Consider the following 18,492-nt stretch of genomic DNA (forward strand, 5'->3'; position numbering starts at 1 on the left):
GTAAATTTTAGAAATCTTTTCATAAATATATATCTTTAAAAAATTATTCTTAAATGTGTACATAAAAACACTTTCATGATTATATATTTATGAGTACCTCACCGAATTTGAACAACATTTTCTTAAAATTTCCATAAAACTTTTCTGAATTTGATATCTAAATTTTATAAAGATATATATATATATATATATATATTTAAATATGCATAGTCAAATTCAGAAAATTCATACCTATTTAGGAAGACTTTCATAAATATACATACAAGTTAGTGAATTACTTTCAAAAACTCTAATTATACTATTTAGGAAGAATTCTTGTATTAAAATTTTAAAAATTCACAGAGATATCATATATATTGAATAAAGTCTGTCTAAACCATTTTAACGAAAATTTTCAAAAAGATATTTTAAAAATAAATGATAAAAAATTTGATTTTTTCAAGAAACAAAAAAATCAATTTTTTGTTTTCAATTTTTAATGAGGATATAGTTGTTGTTTACCATTTTGATGAAACTTAATTTGGTTAGAACTTTGTAAGCTATTTATGGAACACAACTAATAAAAAGAGGTCATTTAATAGATTTAATCAAATAAAATCTCAAAATATGAAAAATAATCATTTTATTATTTATAAAGATATTACATACTCCCTCGGTTTCATATTAAGTATCATTCTAACATTTTTTATTACCAAAAAAAAATAATTTAGAATTTCAATGCAAAATTTATTTAGTTTTCAGCTAAAATTAATTGCAAAGTTCATTGATCTTATAAATAATTTTATTTATCTCAAATGCTATTAGTCAAACATGTGTAATTAATAAAAAATTAATTATATTTTTTCATTTGTGTCAAAAATGTGAAAGCAACATTTATTTAGAAACGGATAGAATATTTAACTATATAAGAGGTATTAATTCACACAACTTTTGGACTATATATCCACCACTCATTAAGAGAGGTCTTGATAAACTCAATCTGTTATCACTAGAAAGAACTTAGGGTTTTTGGGGTCTCAGCTCTCCTCTCGCTCTCTGGAGATGACTTCCAACACTAGGAGAGAAGATAAGCAACCACCGGAACCAACATCTCTGATCACGTCACTTCCCAAAGACGTCATCTTTGACATCTTAACGCGTCTACCAAGGTACGAGTATTCAACACTCTCCCTTGTCTCCAAGCATTTCCGGTCACTTGTTAGGTCACCTGAGCTATACGAGAGAAGATCCTTGATAGGCGTCACCGAACCCTTCTTCTATGCTCTCTTCTATGACTCACAATCACGTAATACCCGTTGGAATATTCTCCACCGGAAAGCAACGGCAATCTCCGCTTGGCCCTTATTCACTCGCTACCCGCTATGGATTGTGATGGAAGCTTTGTATCGGTTGGCTCGAGCATATATGTGTTTGGTGGGAGTGACGACCGTACAAAATATCGTGCCTTAAAAATCGACTGTAGGTTACACACTGTGGAACAACTCCCCAGCATGCCTGTGCCCATGTCTAATCCAATTGCTGACATCATTGATGGGAGAATCTACGTAATTGGAGACCACTACGAAGAGTCGAAGAAGGTGATGGTGGTGTTCAATACAGAATCACAATTGTGGGAACTTGTTACGACAAAGCTTAACATTGAGTTTGGTCACACTTGCCTTACTCGTTACGCGGTGATGGATGGTAAGTTGTACATGAGGGATAATGTTCAAAGCAATGTTTACGAGCCAAAGAAGTGTAAATGGGAAAGGGAAAATGAAGAAAGGCTGAATTTTCATAACTGGAGAAATGCGAGCGTGGTTGATAACATACTCTACTATTACGATTTCGATAATTGCTGGAATAAGTTACGATCGTATGATCCAAAGCAGAGGTACTGGGGAGTGGTGGAAGGTTTGGAAGAATCGTTGCCTAAGACTAGACATTCATATTGGACAGGAACTGCTAGTTGCGGTGGGAAACTGGCTTTGGTTTTTCCTAACGAAGGCTGGAGAACAAGTTACCTTCGTTGTGCTGAGATATCGCTGGAGAAACGTGAAGAAGGAGAGATTTGGGGTAAATTTGAGTGGCGTGATCAGGTTCTAGTTGATGAGAATTTATACATGAAGAACTTTCTAGCTGTTATGGTTTGATGCAGCAACTATTCTTCTTTATATATAACTTGCGTTTGCTTCTTCTTTTTTTCTTTTTTCCCAAACGCCTAAATAAATTTTCATTATCTTAAATCTCACTTTTCTGATTTGCTTGATGTAAACATGAACATAGTCGAATTAGAGAATCCATATATATTGTCTAGAACTGTTTCTTGTTCTTGTAAGGAAATGTCACCTGCGACCACAAATATCATAGTTGATTTTGATTTAAGGGTGGTAAAGAATTCTACATTTGTTGCTTTGCTCAGTTTTACGTATTGAATCAGAAAGTGAACTAAACAGTGAATCTAATCCCGTCCTTCAGGAAAAGCACGTGCAACTGGAAGAAATAGGAGACACACAAAAACATGTTTCGATTACACTCAAACTACACCAGGAGTTAGTTCTACGTAAAAAATACTTAAATGAAATAGGAGAGACACAAAGCCATACATATTTTCATCACAAAGAGTTCTATCTAATGATAAATATGAATGCGCCTAATGTAGAAATGTTTTCATCCAATCTTTTTTCAGTGTCATATACAATATATTTTTCCTTTCATGTATGAAAGGCGAAAAATCTCACCTGTAATTCTGTTTTCCAATAGATATTTTGTCTGTAACGGCATGTACGTAGTTGATGTGTTCTATCTTTTCTGTGCAATTTGTCCGATTATGGTAGCTTTAGAACTGTTGTACTTGAAAAAGTATCAGAAACAGTATAAGCCATTGTTTTAGTTTTTTTGCCAAGGACCATTGCTTTAGTTGAAGCCAGTTAAGATAAGACCCAAAACATTTTCGATATGCATGACAAAAAGTTGATTTTCCAACAGTATAATGTATATAGCAAATGGTATATAACAGAAAGATTAAGACACAAGGAGACAGGGATCATTACTCTCATCTATCAGGTCATTGGTGAAAGGCATTGGAGATGTGATGACATTGTAATTAACCGTCACAGTTCTAAGGAGTCCAGATCCTTGTCAGGATCGGAAGATGTTCTTTACATAGCATCCATATTATTATTCTACTAGATGATAACGAGTTCTTATAATAAAGTTTGTTTATGAAATGATTTTAATATTTTGCAACACTATAATTTTTATCGATCATAAAATGATGAATACAAATGTTAGTCTCTTAAATATATATCGTTGTTGAAGAGTTAATGTATTACATCTCATTTTAATTATTTTAAGACTTTATATGCACAAAAAGAAATTAAGTTTTACGGCTGACACAAATCACCAAAACCAAATATGCAATATCGATTGTATAATGACAAAAGGGAATTAGGTTTTTTGCTTTCGATTTGTTTACTATTGACTCTGCATAAGTGATTTCATTTTCTACTTCTATAAAAAATGTCTTTCGTTCTCGTATTTGTTTCATTGATATGAGTTAAGTTTCTTTTTTTTTTTTAACTTCTTTTATGATTTCAAAACTGCTTTTATTAAATGATAAAAAATATAAAACTTATGTAAAAGGAAAAATATATATTTGCATTTAAGAAACGAAGAAAATTAAATTTTAGTTACTTAAAATTTAAAATAATATATGCAAATTACTATATATTATAAATAAAGTATTACATATTTAACCATACAAAAATTAATTTCTGACAACGTAATATAGTATTAGAGACATCTAAATAAAATCAATTATCTCTAGAAAGAAATTAGGGTTTTGGGGTCCCCTCTCTCTCTATCTCTCTCGCTCTCTCGGTGATTGCTTTTAGGGAGATGACTTCCAACGTTAGGAGAAAGAATAAGCAATCTCTGATTATGTCACTTCCCGAAGACGTCATCTTTGACATCTTAGCGCGTGTACCAAGGTGCGAGTATCCGACACTCTCCCTCGTTTCCAAGCAGCTCCGATCACTTGTCACGTCACCTGAGATATACGTGAGACGATCCTTGTTGCGAGTCACCGAACCGTGCTTCTACGCTCTCTTTTATGATTCACGATCCCGTAACTGCCGTTGGCATATTATCCACCGGAAGGCCAACGGCAATCGCTGCTTGGTCCTTATCCAGTCGCTTCCGGCTATGAATAATGTTGCAAGCTTTGTCGCGGTGGACTCTAGAATATATGTGTTTGGTGGGAGTGATGATCATACAAAATATTATGCTTTAAGCATCGACTGTAGATTTCACACTGTGGAACACCTCCCTAAAATGCCTGTGCCCATGTCTAATACAATCGCCGACATCATCGATGGGAGAATCTACGTAATTGGAGACCACTACTACGACAAGTCGAAGAAGGTGATGTTGGTGTTTAATACAGAAACACAACTGTGGGAACATGGTACGATAAAGCCAAACATTGAGTTCGGTTACTCGCCCCCTAGTAGTTGTGTGGCGATGGCTGATAAGATATTGTACATTAACGATTATCATAAAAGCTATGTTTACGAGCCAAAGAAGAGTAAATGGGAAAAGGAAGAGATGCTGAGTTCTAACAAGTGGAGAAATGCCTGCGTGGTTGATAACATATTGTACTATTACGATTATTATCGTGGGCACAAGTTAAGAACGTATGATTCAAAGCAGAGGTACTGGGGAGCGGTGAAAGGTTTGGATTTGGAAGAGTTGGTGCCTGAAAGAAATCCACATTGGATAGACACTGTGAGTAGTTACAGTGGGAAACTGGCTTTGATTTTTACTTACGAAGGCCGGACACCATATTACCTCTGGAGTGCGGAGATTTCGCTAGAAAGACGTCAAGGAGGGGAGATTTTGGGTAAAGTTGAGTGGTGTGATGAGGTTCCAGTTGCTGATAATTTATTACAAGTGTTGAGATTTCTAGCTGTTATGGTTTGATGCATGAATCTTTTTTTTTTTTTGTATAACTTGTGTTTTGTTTGTTTTGTCCCGATGACTAAATGAGTTTTCTTTTCGTTGTCCTATAACTCATTTTGCTGATCTCTTTGCCGATTATGATTCTCTAATGTATGTGGTAGTATCCATAATGAAAAGGAAGGTATGGAGGTTTATAACTGTTGTATTTGATAAAGTAGACACAAAAAAAAAGTAGACCAGAAAAAAACTTGGTCTCCTGCCGCACTGATGATGGACTGCCTTCATCCACACCTCTAATGCCTTTCGGCCCTTTCCCCATGACCTGATAGGTGAGGGTAATAATCCTTTCTCTTTGCAACCATAGTTTTTCTGTTATACCCGTCTACTTATACTGTTGGAAGTTCAACTTTTTGTCAAGCATATCGAATTATTCTATTTCAAAACTGTTTTTATTAAATGATAAAGGTATATAATTATTTAAAGGAATATATATATATATATATATATATATATATATATATATATTTTTTGCATTTAAGAAAATAAGAAAAGTAAAATTTTAGTAACTTAAATTAAAAACAATATATTAAAATTACTATATATTTATAAATAAATATCACATATTTAACCATACAAAAATTAAGTTCTGACAAACGTAATATAGTAAAACCAATATGTATCTCTAGAAAAAAAATTAGGGTTTTGGGGTCTCCTCTCTGTCTCTCTCGCTCTCTCGTTGATTGCTTTTATGGAGATGTCTTCCAACGTTAGGAGAAAGAACAAGCAATCTCTGATTACCTCACTTCCCGAAGACGTCATCTTTGACATCTTAGCGCGTGTACCAAGGTGCGAGTATCCGACACTCTCCCTCGTTTCCAAGCAGCTCCGATCACTTGTCACGTCACCTGAGATATACGTGAGACGATCCTTGTTGGGAGTCACCGAACCGTGCTTCTATGTTCTCCTCTATGACTCACAATCCGGTGATAACCGTTGGTATATTATCCACCCGAAAGCCAACGGCAATCGCTGCTTGGTCCTTATCCATTCGCTTCCAGCTATGAATCCTGTTGCAAGCTTTGTCGCGGTGGACTCGAGAATATATGCGTTTGGTGGGAGAGACGATCATACAAAATATCGTGCGTTGTGCATCGACTGTAGATTTCATACTGTGGAACATCTCCCCAGCATGCATGTGCCCATGTCTCATGCAGTCGTTGACATCATTGATGGGAAAATTTACGTGATTGGAGACTACTACCACGGCTCGAATACAGTGATGGCGGTGTTCAATACAGAAACACAATTGTGGGAACTTGGTATGACAAAGCCAAACATTGATTTTGCTGGAGCGTTTCCTACTCATTGTGTGGTGATGGATGATAAGATCTACGTGAGGTTTATTTTTAAAAGCTTTGTTTACGAGCCAAAGAAGAGTCAATGGGAAATGGAAGAGATGCTGAGTTCTAACATGTGGAGTTATGCGTGCGTGGTTGATAATATATTATACTATTACGACCACTGGGGGAACAAGTTAAGAACGTATGATCCAAAGCAGAGGTATTGGGGAGCGGTGAAAGGTTTGGATTTGGAAGAGTTGGTGCCTAAAAGAAATATACATTGGATACACACTGTGAGTTACAGTGGGAAACTGGCTTTGATTATTGCTTACGAAGGCGGCCGGACACCATTGTACCTCTGGAGTGCGGAAATTTCGCTGGAAATACGTCAAGGAGGAGAGATTTGGGGTAAAGTTGAGTGGTCTGATGAGGTTCTATCTGCTGATAATTTACAAGTGAGGAGATTTCTAGCTGTTATGATTTGATGCATGAACTCTTCTTCATATAACTTGTTTTTTGTTTTGAAATTGTTTTGTCCAAACGATTAAATGAGTTTTCTTTTCGTTAAGTCTAAAACTCATTTTACTGATCTCCTTGCCTATTATGGTGTTCTAATGTATGTGGTAGTATCCAAAACAGCTTGAACAGTTGGTAGCTAATATTGAAAAGGAAATACCCGAAGAGGTGTGGACTGAGGATTCGTAGCCACTAGCCAGAGACAAGACCATATATGTATGACACACACAAAAAACACTTACAGATATAAATTATAATAGGAGACATGATAATATTAAAATGGGTCTCATCCAAAACAACGACAGAGCCATGGCCAACCAAAGCTCAAGTTACATTCAGCAAAACAGATAGGTATATATATATATATATATATATATATATATATATATATATATATATAAGTAATGTGTCTAATTACTTCCATGAGAAACCTTTGTATTCATGGCGCTTTGTCTCATCGCAATTCAGGTTCAATAAATTAGAACATACATTTTAATCTAAAATCATACCAAAATATCGTCGCTGTTGCATAATTTAATATATTTTCTTTCAAAACCTTAATTGAACCTGAAGTCAAATCCTAAATTTTGCCTTCAATTGTCTGAATGGAACGAACAACTTCACAAACTCTTCTCCTACATTGTTTTCCAAATCCCATCTGGCACATAACAAAAACATTAAATATTTTTATATCCCTTCCTCTTGCAATCACCATTACTTTTTCTTATTCTTTCAAACTTTCGAATAAAACTACAACAGAGAGGCCTAATCAAACCAAAATTTGTTTATCCGTTAAAATCAAAAAAAAAAAAATGAACCATGAGGGCCAGGAACTACCGCATATCCGGCGTTTCCAAACACTTCCGTGCACTCTCTAGACGTAGTTTGATACCCCAACTCTCCTTCATATTATAAACTTGTGCTTTTTATTAATAACAAAATGTCGTTGGCCTGCTGAGCTTGGATGTTGTTTGATACAAGAACTCTCCTTGATATAATAAACTTGTGCTCGTCTTTTTAATAACAAAATTTCGTTGTCCTGCTTAGTTTTCTTTTCACTGTTATTAAATGCCATCTTGCTGATGAAGATGGTGTCCAAACGGTCGAAGCATAAGGTGTTCCGTGTTTAACGTTATGTACCGATCTAGGATTGTCCGAATACAATTGTTTAGTTTTATATTTTTCAGTTTGTTATGTATTCAGTTATGGTTCTGCATCAGGACACCCAAAAAAAATTAGTAAAATATAGAACGAGAAGAGATGATAAAATCGAATAGGGCTTTCTCTCTATCCTCTTAAGTAATTATATCAGTCATCAAACAAGGATCCAGAAGCAAAACAGTCTTCAAAAGGCAGATGCAGAAAAGAGAGAAAACACAGAGTTTCATTTTCTTCTTCTTCTCTGTTTTTTTCTTCTTATTAATAAATTCCTCACCTGAAATAGATAGAGACGAGAGGAATATCGACGTCATTGTCATCTTGATCCTCACAAGCCACCACTACATCAAGATGGTGACGGTAAGGCGGCAACTCCACTTTAGCAATATCCCTAGCGAGATCCACCACTTTCTTGTCCATCCTCTCCTTGTGCCTCGGAAACATACTGTTGAACAGGAGACAGCTTCCACAAGAGATGCTGTAAGCGTTAAGCCCTTTGTCCTCCAGCCACTGCAACACCTCACGCAGTGTAGGGTTTCCTTTCAGAATCCATCTGTCCCAAACGGTCCAAGCCATGTCGCGGTGCTTCACCACCTTTGGCGGAACCGGTTCAGCCATTGAGAAGAGTGGAAGCGCCAGGTTGGCAAACGTGTTCCTGTAGGCTTCCACTTTGTGTCCTCCATCAAGGACCTTGTAAAGCTCAAGGCAGACTAGACCAGTGGCCATGGCTGTTGAGGTCGCAATGGCAGGGATGATTCTCCCAGCGATGAACTTTGCTTTCAGCTTGTCGACTTCAGGTATGCTGTAGTTCCTCGCCCTCATGTTGGCAAGACCCGATATCACGTCCATGTGGTAGTTTGTATCATCATCCTACAAAACACACACATCATGATTCAAAATGACAACACGACAACTTACTTTCGATCAGATGAGAGAATATTTATTTACCTTTTCGAACTGAACTGGTTTCATCCTGAAATCTGGAGACAAGTTAAGCCTACACAGCTCAAGCTTAGCAATGAGGTCGTTGATGACTGTAGCGTCATCCACCGAAGCAGTGGTTAAACTGGTGGCTTTCTCATCCGTCACAATCTTTGCATCTTTCCTTGGCTCAAAGTCTGGGACTATCACACTGTCTACAGCTTCAGCTGCTTCCTTTGGGTTTTTGGTCCACTCGGGCACAGGGATCCCAAACGTCTCTGCTCTTAGAATAGCAGTCGCCGTGATGAAGTTAAGGAGGCTTGGGTCAGAAGAGGAGTACTGGAGCGGACGTGGGAATCTTTTTGGAGCAGACCAGAATGGAGCTCCGGTACTTGTCGCAGCATCTTCAGGAAATGTGTATATCAATTGCTTCACACGGTTCACAAAGTAATCCTCAAACCTGAGTCGAGCCCAGTTTAAGCAGTCCTGGAAGTTCTCACACTTCTCCTTTTCAAGACACTCAACGATCCTCTCCAACGTCTCCCTCGCCTGAGCATCGCCAGCACTCATCATTGAGTTAGTGTATTCAACCGGGCTAGAGAGATATGCATTCACTTCAGCGGGAGTCTTCTCAAGTAGACCCTCAAACTCAGAGCGAGCCCAAGTTAAACAGTGATCAATGTTATGCGGGAACGAGTGCACTGTACACATGGGGGCCTGTTTCTCTGGTGGGTCCCTCGAGGCACCGTAATTTTCAGTCAGGTGTGGGATGACCATCTGCGTGTTGCACTTTGCACCGAGAGTCCCAGACTCGAGTAGAGGCTTCTGGAAATACAAGCACCTCGAATCAACGTAGAGCCTCGCGTTGACATTATCTAATGCGTTGACGACGACAGTCAAGTTCTCCCAGAAGGCATCGTCAAATACATTCTCGGTCTCAGCGCCCACACGGTTCTGCAGGGCCTCAATGTTGAACTTGGGGTTTATAGCTGCTGCAGCCGAAGCAGCAACTGTGGATTTAGCCTGTCCAATGTTCCAATCACGGAATAGAAACTGACGACTGAGGTTGCTCTTCTCGATTATATCATCATCTGTCACTGTTAACTTCCCTTGGCTTCCACACGAAACCCCCATCAGAGCCATATTTTTCAGGAACTCGCAGCCGAGAGCACCAGACCCTACTGTGAAAACTCTAGCATCTTCCAGTTTCTTCTGTAACTTGGCACCAAATACAGATATTTGGGCATCGTACCGGCTGTTCCTTGGTGCAACGTCACTAGAATCCAGAGGCTCAGAGGGGAGTGACTCCACTGAATCAAAGTAGAAAAACTGATACAGAAAATAAGAAGTTCAACATCAGATCCATGAATCAAGAAAAAAAAATATATATATATATACATGTGTGGTATATATATATATATACTAGAAAAAGTGTAAGGGGCTGTATCTTCACAAAACATAAACATTAGTTAGTGTTCCTTTATCACTGAGGATTCCTAATTCTTTATTTACATATTCATGCTAAAGAGTGTACTGAATCTTTTTCCGGATAGGGCAAGGGGGAGAACATATTACCTGAAAGAGGGGATGGAATTTTCCAGAGCAAGCTTTGACAACCTCCTGTCCAACAATACCGCCAAACATAGCAGCCATGGGATTAAGAACAGCCTTGGCACCAAAGGAGAAGCTTCGCAGAAGCTTATGGTCAACATTCTCCACCTTCAAATCACCCTGACCAGTATTGATGGACGTGGCGATGGATATAAGCTTCTGAGCGTCCTCTTCAGATCCAGCAACAGGGAGCCTCCCAGCTTCAGAAGCAAACCGATCAAGTGCCTGGAACGCTAAATGAAGAAGCGGAGGCCGATCGAACTTAGAGAAATCACTAAAGAGAAAATCCCCTGGATCCGCAAGCGCTTCCCTCAAGGGCTTGAAACACAGCAGCTTCGGCTGTTTCACCTGAGTGACAATCCCACCCTTCACATACGTTCCATACCCTGTCGTGTCCTCCTCGAGGGTGAACGAATACGGCCGCGCGCTTTTAATCTTCCTCGGTTTCCCATCGTTGAGCTCCGTCATACCTTCAACTTCAGAGAAAACTACAAGGTCACCATCTTCAAACTCAAGTCTCTCATCGTCAACACAGGAGATAAAGGCCTCGCTCTCATTAGAGATAGAGGCGATAATGCCTGTGTGCGGCTCCTCCCCATCAACGTCAAGAACTGCAAACTCAGGCCCAAAATCGCAAAACACGGAGCCGAAAAGCCCCCTGACATCAGCCTTCACAAAAGCTATAGGAGGCTGGTGGCTGTGGCAATAGTCATCAAACTCAATCGCTTTTTCAATGCTTATGTCAGAGAAAACAACAACCTGTTTCACAAGAAATTAGCCTAACACCTAAAAAGATACTCCTTCCACTTTTTAATATAAGTCGTTTTAGAGAAATTTTTTTGTTCTAAATTATATGTCGCTTTCGATTTTCTTTGTAAATTTTATTACTAATTAATGTTACCTGACCAATGATAATATATCTTATACTTTTCTATTGGTTGAATTGTGGTTAGGTAAATAATTAACGATGTTTTTGTTTAGAAAATATAAGAAATTAATGATTTTCTTAATCTATGTGCATAGTTGTAAAACTACTTATATTAAAAAACGGAGGGAGTAGTAACCAATGCAACTGAGTCAGTCTATAGACCTGGAAACTAGAAAGATGCTCTTTGGTTAAGCAAGTGGTCAAGCTAGAAACAACCACAGCATTGTTAAGATCCTGCAGCTTGTTAACAGAAGCATCAGCCCTGTTCTTGCCAACATCATCCTCAGAGAAAACAAAGTTGCTAGACAAGTCCCAAAGCTCCACCACTCTCTCATCATGCAGCGTCACAGACTTCACACCAGCAAGAATCAGATTCTTCGCTGCAACAAAAACCAAAAACAATAATTAATAATTAATCTCATCGAAAATGAGAAAGCATATATACCAATCTCAGCGCCAAGGCCGTGCATCCCCGAGACGAGAACGTTCGAAGCGAAGAGACGCCGCATCGTCTCGCGTCCGTACACGGCGAGCTGCCTGCTGTGCAGATCTTCGTCGATCTCCTGACGGTTCGAGTTATTCCCGAAAGCCATGTGCTGGACGACGGAAGCTGCGATCGTAGAGTTATCGATACGGCGTTTCTTGATCGGCGACGATGCTGAAACTGATTCAAGCATAGAGGAAGGGAGTCGATAATTGAAATTAACCTAAAACCTTTATTTGGAATTTTGATTCTTCGGAGTCGAGAGTAGAAGCGAAACGAAGACGGTTACCTTTGAGGGAGAGTGATTTGAGTTGGAGATGAGGCTTTATTGGGCCTTAGGGTTGCTGCTATTGTTTAAGTTTTAAGCCCAATAGTAGTATTACAGGTCCACCACTATCTTTGTAATATCACAATGGAAAACATTTTGCTTTTGACACTTTGTCCAAGTGATGATTCCAATAACACCGGGTCATTTCCGTTATGACGTTATTTGCTACACCTGGATTTTGAACCGAACAAACCAAAATGTAACACGATAATTGTACAATTCTTACTTTTTAATGATTCAAAAAGATGATGATGGTCATCACTGGTGTAATGAACCAAACAAACCAAACCTTCGTAATATAGTCTTTTAGGAGATGTTATTAGGGCATTTCCAACCTTACTCTATTTTCAATTCCAAAATAGAATAATAGCTAGAGTTACTTCATTTTATGGAATAATTTTACTCATGATTCAATTTTGGCGGTGAACTTTTTTTATTTGTGAATTGATCCTTTAAAATTTTAATGTTTTTATTTCTTATTTAAATAATATTTTAAAATGACACAATAATATAAATAAACAAGATATTCCATTATTTAATAATTTTTATATAAAAATATATACTATAATAAAAAAATAATAATATAAACAAAGATAACATAAAAGGATCTATAGTTGCGTTTCGCTATTGTGAAAGAACCTGTCGGTTTTGGAAAAAAATGTGTTACATAACATCATGAATACATGTATAATTTTACATAACATGATAATTAAGGATGAGCGTGAATTTGATGCACCAACTGAACTTGGAAGAGAAGCTACACCTCCATATATCAAAATTACATAAGATGAAAATGTCTGATTTCAAAATTTTCTTGTTCGATTTAGGAATATCAAAGATAAAGAAGCTTATGTTTCATTACGAAATGTATTAGTTGATCATTGTGAGAAAAATATTCTAATGCCACTATTAAACAAACTTATATATTATCTTTTATTTTATTTTTATGATTTCTTGTACTTTTTAATAATAACTGTTTAGTTTAAATAAAATTTTTAAGGAATTTTTGTAAACATAGAATAGTTAGGGTTAATTAGTAATTTTTTATAAATATAAAGTATTATTAACAATTATTAATAAAATATATTATTTTTAGAGTAGAAAATGAAGTAATACATTGGAGTAAAACCTTACTCCATTTTGGTGTTGTACTATTTTGGAATAAAATATGGAGTAATACATTGGAGATGCTAGAGAATGTCCCTAACATGATAATTATACGATTTTTTTTTATTTTTTAATGATTCAAAAAGATGATGATGGTCATTACCGGCGTAATGAACCAAACAAAGCAAAACTTCAAAATAGAGTATTTTGGAAATTTTTTTAGAGAAAAAAAAATTCATATTTCAAATTATAAAATATTTTCTGGAGATGCTCTCGGACTACATCGATTGTGGGTGTGATTACGGGTTTGCGATGCAGTTGATTATGGTTTTAATCGTTACTAAGATATTTATACTTAAATGTATAACAAAATCTTAATGGTGTGAAAGATTTAGAAAGACATTTATAATGGAGACATTAGTATTTTTGCATGACTCAATCAAGTTTGATACTGAAAACTACCATTCTCTCTCTTTCATATTATAAATAGTTTTAATAAAAACAGTTTTGTTTCACAGAAGTTTTAACATTTTAATATAATTTTATATTTATAGAATATCGTGTAGCTAATTAAATTATGTAGATTTTTTAAAGTTAGTTAAAGTTATATATTAATCACTTTTCTTGAACGACAAAATATTAGTGTTTTTTAACCAAAATTACTTACGTTTTGAAACCGATACTAAACTAGAGATGAAACTCTAAAGTAACTAAGATGAGGCGGCAACTGCTAGAGTCCAAGTCACGGAGTAGCACGAAGCTCTGATGTTTTAGATTGCTTCTTTTTGTTTCTTACAGAATCTCACAGTTACACATTAAATGTCTTATAAAATGGTCTTTACTTTGGAATTCTGACAAAACAGAAAATCATTTTCACTCATTCAACGTTTACACACAAAAAAACTTTCAGGTATTTTTTTCCACCTCTTCAACATTGAGACTTTAATAATTTTACTGAACTCGTCAAACATTGCTTCTTGTCTCCTCAACGTTTTCAAAGATTTTAATTTTTCTTTTGGTATGGAAAAAAAAAACAAAAGAGCAAATACCGAGAACCGAATCTTCCATGTCATCTCGTAAAGCATTTAATGATGTGCATCGAGTCTCACATGCTTATTTTTCTCCGAGGTGCCCAAAGATGTCTGTTCTCTCTTCTTTATTTCGTTTTTTTGGGTTTTAATTTAATTTCAATTTAGTGATTTTTTTGTTCTTTCTTATGAATGAATCCAAATTACATTAACAAGAACCACTTCCCAATGTGACAGTTCTAATTCTAAAATATATCCCTTCATTAGCACCTAAACTATTTATTCATCCTATGGAGTGGTCCTATTAATAGATGTAGAATGCAAGAAAAGTAGAAAAAAACTCTCCCATTAAGTATATAAGGATTGTTGACAAAAATAAGTATATAAGGATTTTATGTTTCAAATTTCAAAATATATTTTCATTCACGTACGAGTTTTTGTGGTTCCTTACTGTAAGAACATAGGGAAAAACTGTTTACCAAATTAGGCTTGTAGTAGACCTCAGTTTTACTTAACACTTCTTTAACTTTACTCTTTCAGTTTCTTATTAAAATTCAACTGCTTTATTATGCTACTGTAAAAACTAAGACTGAAGTCAAAAACCAAACACTGAGATTTCAATTAAAAAAAATCATTTCGTTGACAATTAATGTTGGCAATCAAATCGAAAATTTGTTATTCAACTACTAGGATATTCATTAGAAAAGATCTGTTGATCGACAGGTGGAGTGGAAAAATGACTGAGGGCCTAAGCTAGGGGTTGATTGTGATTTGGTCACGAACCACTTCTAGATTAATTAAAATATGTTAGTACGGCTTTGGATGCATTTATAAGTTGATATCATTTTGGAGGGGAAAACAGACAATTCTTGATAAATCTGATGCATCATACATTGATTGTGGGTGCCTAACACATCCAAGTTGATAGATGTTCGTAAATAAAAACTACTCATTAATTAACATACATTTATAAAAATATATATGCAAAATCATGCTATCAAGCGAATAACTTAGTAAAGATTATCGTGGGCGATGGTCACAAACTAGTCAAATGGTTTTTCATGAATGTCCCCGGCATTTTAGGGTTAAAAACATTCCTTAGATGCATCATATGAATTTGGTATATTTATTAAGAATCATGACCTCTTTAGAACACTATGGTTTCTAGGGTTATGGTATGGAGTATCTTTTCCCTCGTACGTAGATGAAACTTTATTTTTAAACAAAATAAATATTGAAAAGTTGTGCTGATTGGGTACGAGCTCAATTTTTGTTAGACATATATTTTACTCATCGAAATATTTTACTCACTACGAGCTCAATTTTTGTTATATACGTGACGATTGCAATATTTTTGAAATTAGTATGGACTGATCATACTATTTCTTATAATGAAATGGACAAAGAAGATATAGTAACTTACTTACTTTGTTCCTAAATGTAAGATGTTTAAAAAAATTAGATGTTTTAATGTTTTCATATTTCTAAATAAATTTTAATTTTATGAAAAATTATGCTACCAATTATATTTAATAATTTATTTGTTATTAGTTAAGTTGTTTTTAATTTATAGTTAAATGGTTTTTGAATAATTTTTTTAATATGTATGTTTTAACTAAAACATTTTATATGTATGAACTAAACGAGTAATAAGTAAGACATACTCTCTCTGTTTTAAAATATTACATATTTTAGATTTTTTAAATATTTTAATTAAATACATTAAATTTACATAATTTTTTTCATAATTTTAAACCAACAAAAATTTAATAAATGTAATTAAGTTTTTTTAACTTTGTAATTAATTTATAAAATAAAAAAATATTTTTTTTGAAATAATTTTTCTCTCTAAAATATGTAAATTTATGAAACGGAGAATACTTCTTCATATAACGAAGGAGAAGAATGAGCCAAAGGAAAGCTACGATAGTAAAAAGAAGAGTAACATTTGGGAAACAGTGGATTAGGAGCTTGGACTCATGTGGTATTCATTTATTGTGATGGTTGAAACTTCTCTTGAGGCTTTTATCAAAAAAAACATTTACTTTAAGAATCTGTACAGACATTAATTAGGGGTTTCTTTAAAAAAACTCTAATTAGCTTTGTGTCGGATCTCGTTTCGTGGGTCTTGCATTAACTTCCTCTGGATTTATGTTGTTATTTTAGTTATATCACACTAAATATTCCTTAGCTAATTTCTCTCGACATCAATATAGTTCGTGTATCTTCGGTTTCCTCACTAAGTATGTATGATATGAGTAAATCGTTGATGACTAGTCCGAAGCTTGTTAGTTACAAGCATACCATATGCAAATTCAGACTAAAATTTAGAGTCAACTGTCTCAACAAATGTGTATATGTTTTGTAGTAGCCGTATCTGAGAGAGGAGAATGGCCAAACTTATGTATCGCTCCAATTTGGTGGTAACTGCGAAGTTTTTTTATGGTTTTGAATTATGATTGTTCCAAATTTATAGCAACTTCCAAGTGTTGTTCAAAAAAAAAAAGCAACTGCTAAGTTTTTGTATGACGTTTTTAAAATTTAGTTTCATCTTTGAACATATTTTTGCTGATATATATGTCTAAAGATATAAAACAATTGAATAATAATGTTAATTTAGCCATGTATATAATTGGGAACTACAAAGAAGATATGTGAACTAACTCGTCCTGTTGGTCGAAATCACATATCAAATTCCATGGACTACATTTTAATAATTTAAATGTACTATATGTTACATTGTCAGGATTAATATGTGAATTAGTTACGGATTTTCCCGATTATAGGAAAACATATAAGATATGTTTATTTGTGCTATGTATGATTGATATAAACATATACAAGTTTGCTTTTGTTGTACATGCCATGGCATATGAAAACAAGTTATTAAAACATGAACCTCGCCCAAAGGAAATAATTCGTATAACACAATGACTTTATAAAACCATTAAACTATATCTAACAAGGAAAAAAATTATCTAGCAAGGAAAAAAATATTAATTCTTAATGAGAAATAGTCACTTTTCTGTTTGTTCTAACCAAACTAATTAAATAAATATATCAGCTAAATAGTTTGTGTTTTTTTTTCACTCTAAATTGATAAAACATCTTATTAAATTAGCTTAGCGTATAATACTACTGTTTTCCTGTATCGTTACTAATTACGTCGGGTAATTATAACATTTACAAAAAATATTCAAAATGATACCATTTTGTGCTGTTGACAATAAGATTTAAATTGTAAAATAGTTATCAACACAGTATATATTCTTATTTCTATTGACAATGATCTTTATGTCTTTGGTACATTGATAGAGAGAAGTAATATTGGTCTCGGGTAGAAAATCGAAGAAAAAGTGCACACATACTTGTTCTTCTTGGATTCAAAAAGGTTAGGTCTTTGAATACTGTGTAAAGAAACTACATCTACAACTTTTGGACGTTAATTAGGTTATTAATTAGGTTGTTCAAAACAATGTTCGAAGTCTGTCTTTTTGCGAATTCTTTTATGGATTAAATATTAGTCCCCCATGTCCCATTGTGTTTATCAGACCTCTATACTCAGGGCCGGCTCAAAGATATCATGGGCCCTTGGCCAAAATAAATTTAAATATTTTTTTTACGTGTATTTATCGATAATTTTAAAAAATTTGGGCCCTTATTCCTAATTTTTTTTTAAACTAGACCCCTTTTCCAATACTATTTTTGCAAAAAAAAAATTGGGCCCGGGGCCCACGCCCCTTTGCCCCTACCCTAAAGCCGGCCCTGTCTATACTTCACATCCGTATTATTAACAATGGTGATAATTAGGTCGACTGGCTGTAAACATTTAGCTTTAAAAATTTAGTTATAGGTAAATTGGTTGCATTTGCATGTGTAAAGTTCTTATTGTAGCTTTTTCTTGCAGAAACTTTTAATTGATTTAAATTTGTTGTAACTGTAAATATTTTAAAATAAAATATGTCAAATATGTGATGTATATATAAAATAATAAGTATTTTTATCAATTAAAATAATTTATATTAATATATATATATTTTTATAAATTATCAAAGTTTACTATTATTTAAAATTTGATATGTAAATAATATTTATGTTATTTGAAATATTTGAATAATTTTAAAAACACC

The 18,492-nt window shown here is 34.7% G+C and overlaps 4 protein-coding genes across 4 annotated transcripts; 3 read left to right on the plus strand and 1 right to left on the minus strand.

The window, feature by feature from the left end:
• Positions 1-908: 908 nt before the first annotated feature.
• LOC103865011 (F-box/kelch-repeat protein At4g38940) lies at positions 909-2,432 on the plus strand. The gene is given in 2 exon segments (XM_009142791.3): positions 909-1,383; positions 1,386-2,432. Coding segments are annotated over 2 exon segments (1,089 nt in total). The 5' UTR covers positions 909-1,041; the 3' UTR covers positions 2,133-2,432.
• A 251-nt stretch (positions 2,433-2,683) lies between these two features.
• On the plus strand, positions 2,684-5,527 carry LOC103865374 (F-box/kelch-repeat protein At4g38940). Its single transcript, XM_009143175.2, has one exon. It carries the CDS (start codon positions 3,880-3,882, stop codon positions 4,960-4,962), a length of 1,083 nt encoding a protein of 360 aa, XP_009141423.1. The 5' UTR covers positions 2,684-3,879; the 3' UTR covers positions 4,963-5,527.
• Positions 5,528-5,629: 102 nt separating this feature from the next.
• LOC103865375 (F-box/kelch-repeat protein At4g38940) lies at positions 5,630-8,152 on the plus strand. The gene has a single exon (XM_009143176.2). It carries the CDS (start codon positions 5,690-5,692, stop codon positions 6,764-6,766), a length of 1,077 nt encoding a protein of 358 aa, XP_009141424.2. The 5' UTR covers positions 5,630-5,689; the 3' UTR covers positions 6,767-8,152.
• LOC103865012 (ubiquitin-activating enzyme E1 1) lies at positions 8,044-12,192 on the minus strand. Its single transcript, XM_009142792.3, has 5 exons — positions 11,861-12,192; positions 11,578-11,795; positions 10,452-11,246; positions 8,904-10,205; positions 8,044-8,825 (listed from the first exon to the last, which is right to left on the minus strand). Exons 1-5 carry the CDS (start codon positions 12,090-12,092, stop codon positions 8,229-8,231), a joined length of 3,144 nt encoding a protein of 1,047 aa, XP_009141040.2. The 5' UTR covers positions 12,093-12,192; the 3' UTR covers positions 8,044-8,228.
• Positions 12,193-18,492: the final 6,300 nt, after the last annotated feature.

The sequence above is a fragment of the Brassica rapa genome, chromosome A04 (assembly GCF_000309985.2).
Source record: "Brassica rapa cultivar Chiifu-401-42 chromosome A04, CAAS_Brap_v3.01, whole genome shotgun sequence".
Classification (NCBI taxonomy): Eukaryota; Viridiplantae; Streptophyta; class Magnoliopsida; order Brassicales; family Brassicaceae; genus Brassica; species Brassica rapa.

Excerpts from the sequence above, each read along its gene's own strand:
- LOC103865374 (XM_009143175.2), top strand. The coding sequence starts at position 3,880 with ATGACTTCCAACGTTAGGAGAAAGAATAAGCAATCTCTGATTATGTCA.
- LOC103865375 (XM_009143176.2), top strand. The coding sequence starts at position 5,690 with ATGGAGATGTCTTCCAACGTTAGGAGAAAGAACAAGCAATCTCTGATT.
- LOC103865012 (XM_009142792.3), bottom strand. The coding sequence starts at position 12,092 with ATGCTTGAATCAGTTTCAGCATCGTCGCCGATCAAGAAACGCCGTATC. Across the intron at positions 11,796-11,860 it reads CGGCCTTGGCGCTGAGATTG|CGAAGAATCTGATTCTTGCT; the intron begins GTATATATGCTT and ends TTTTTGTTGCAG. Across the intron at positions 11,247-11,577 it reads AGCATCTTTCTAGTTTCCAG|GTTGTTGTTTTCTCTGACAT; the intron begins GTCTATAGACTG and ends CTTGTGAAACAG.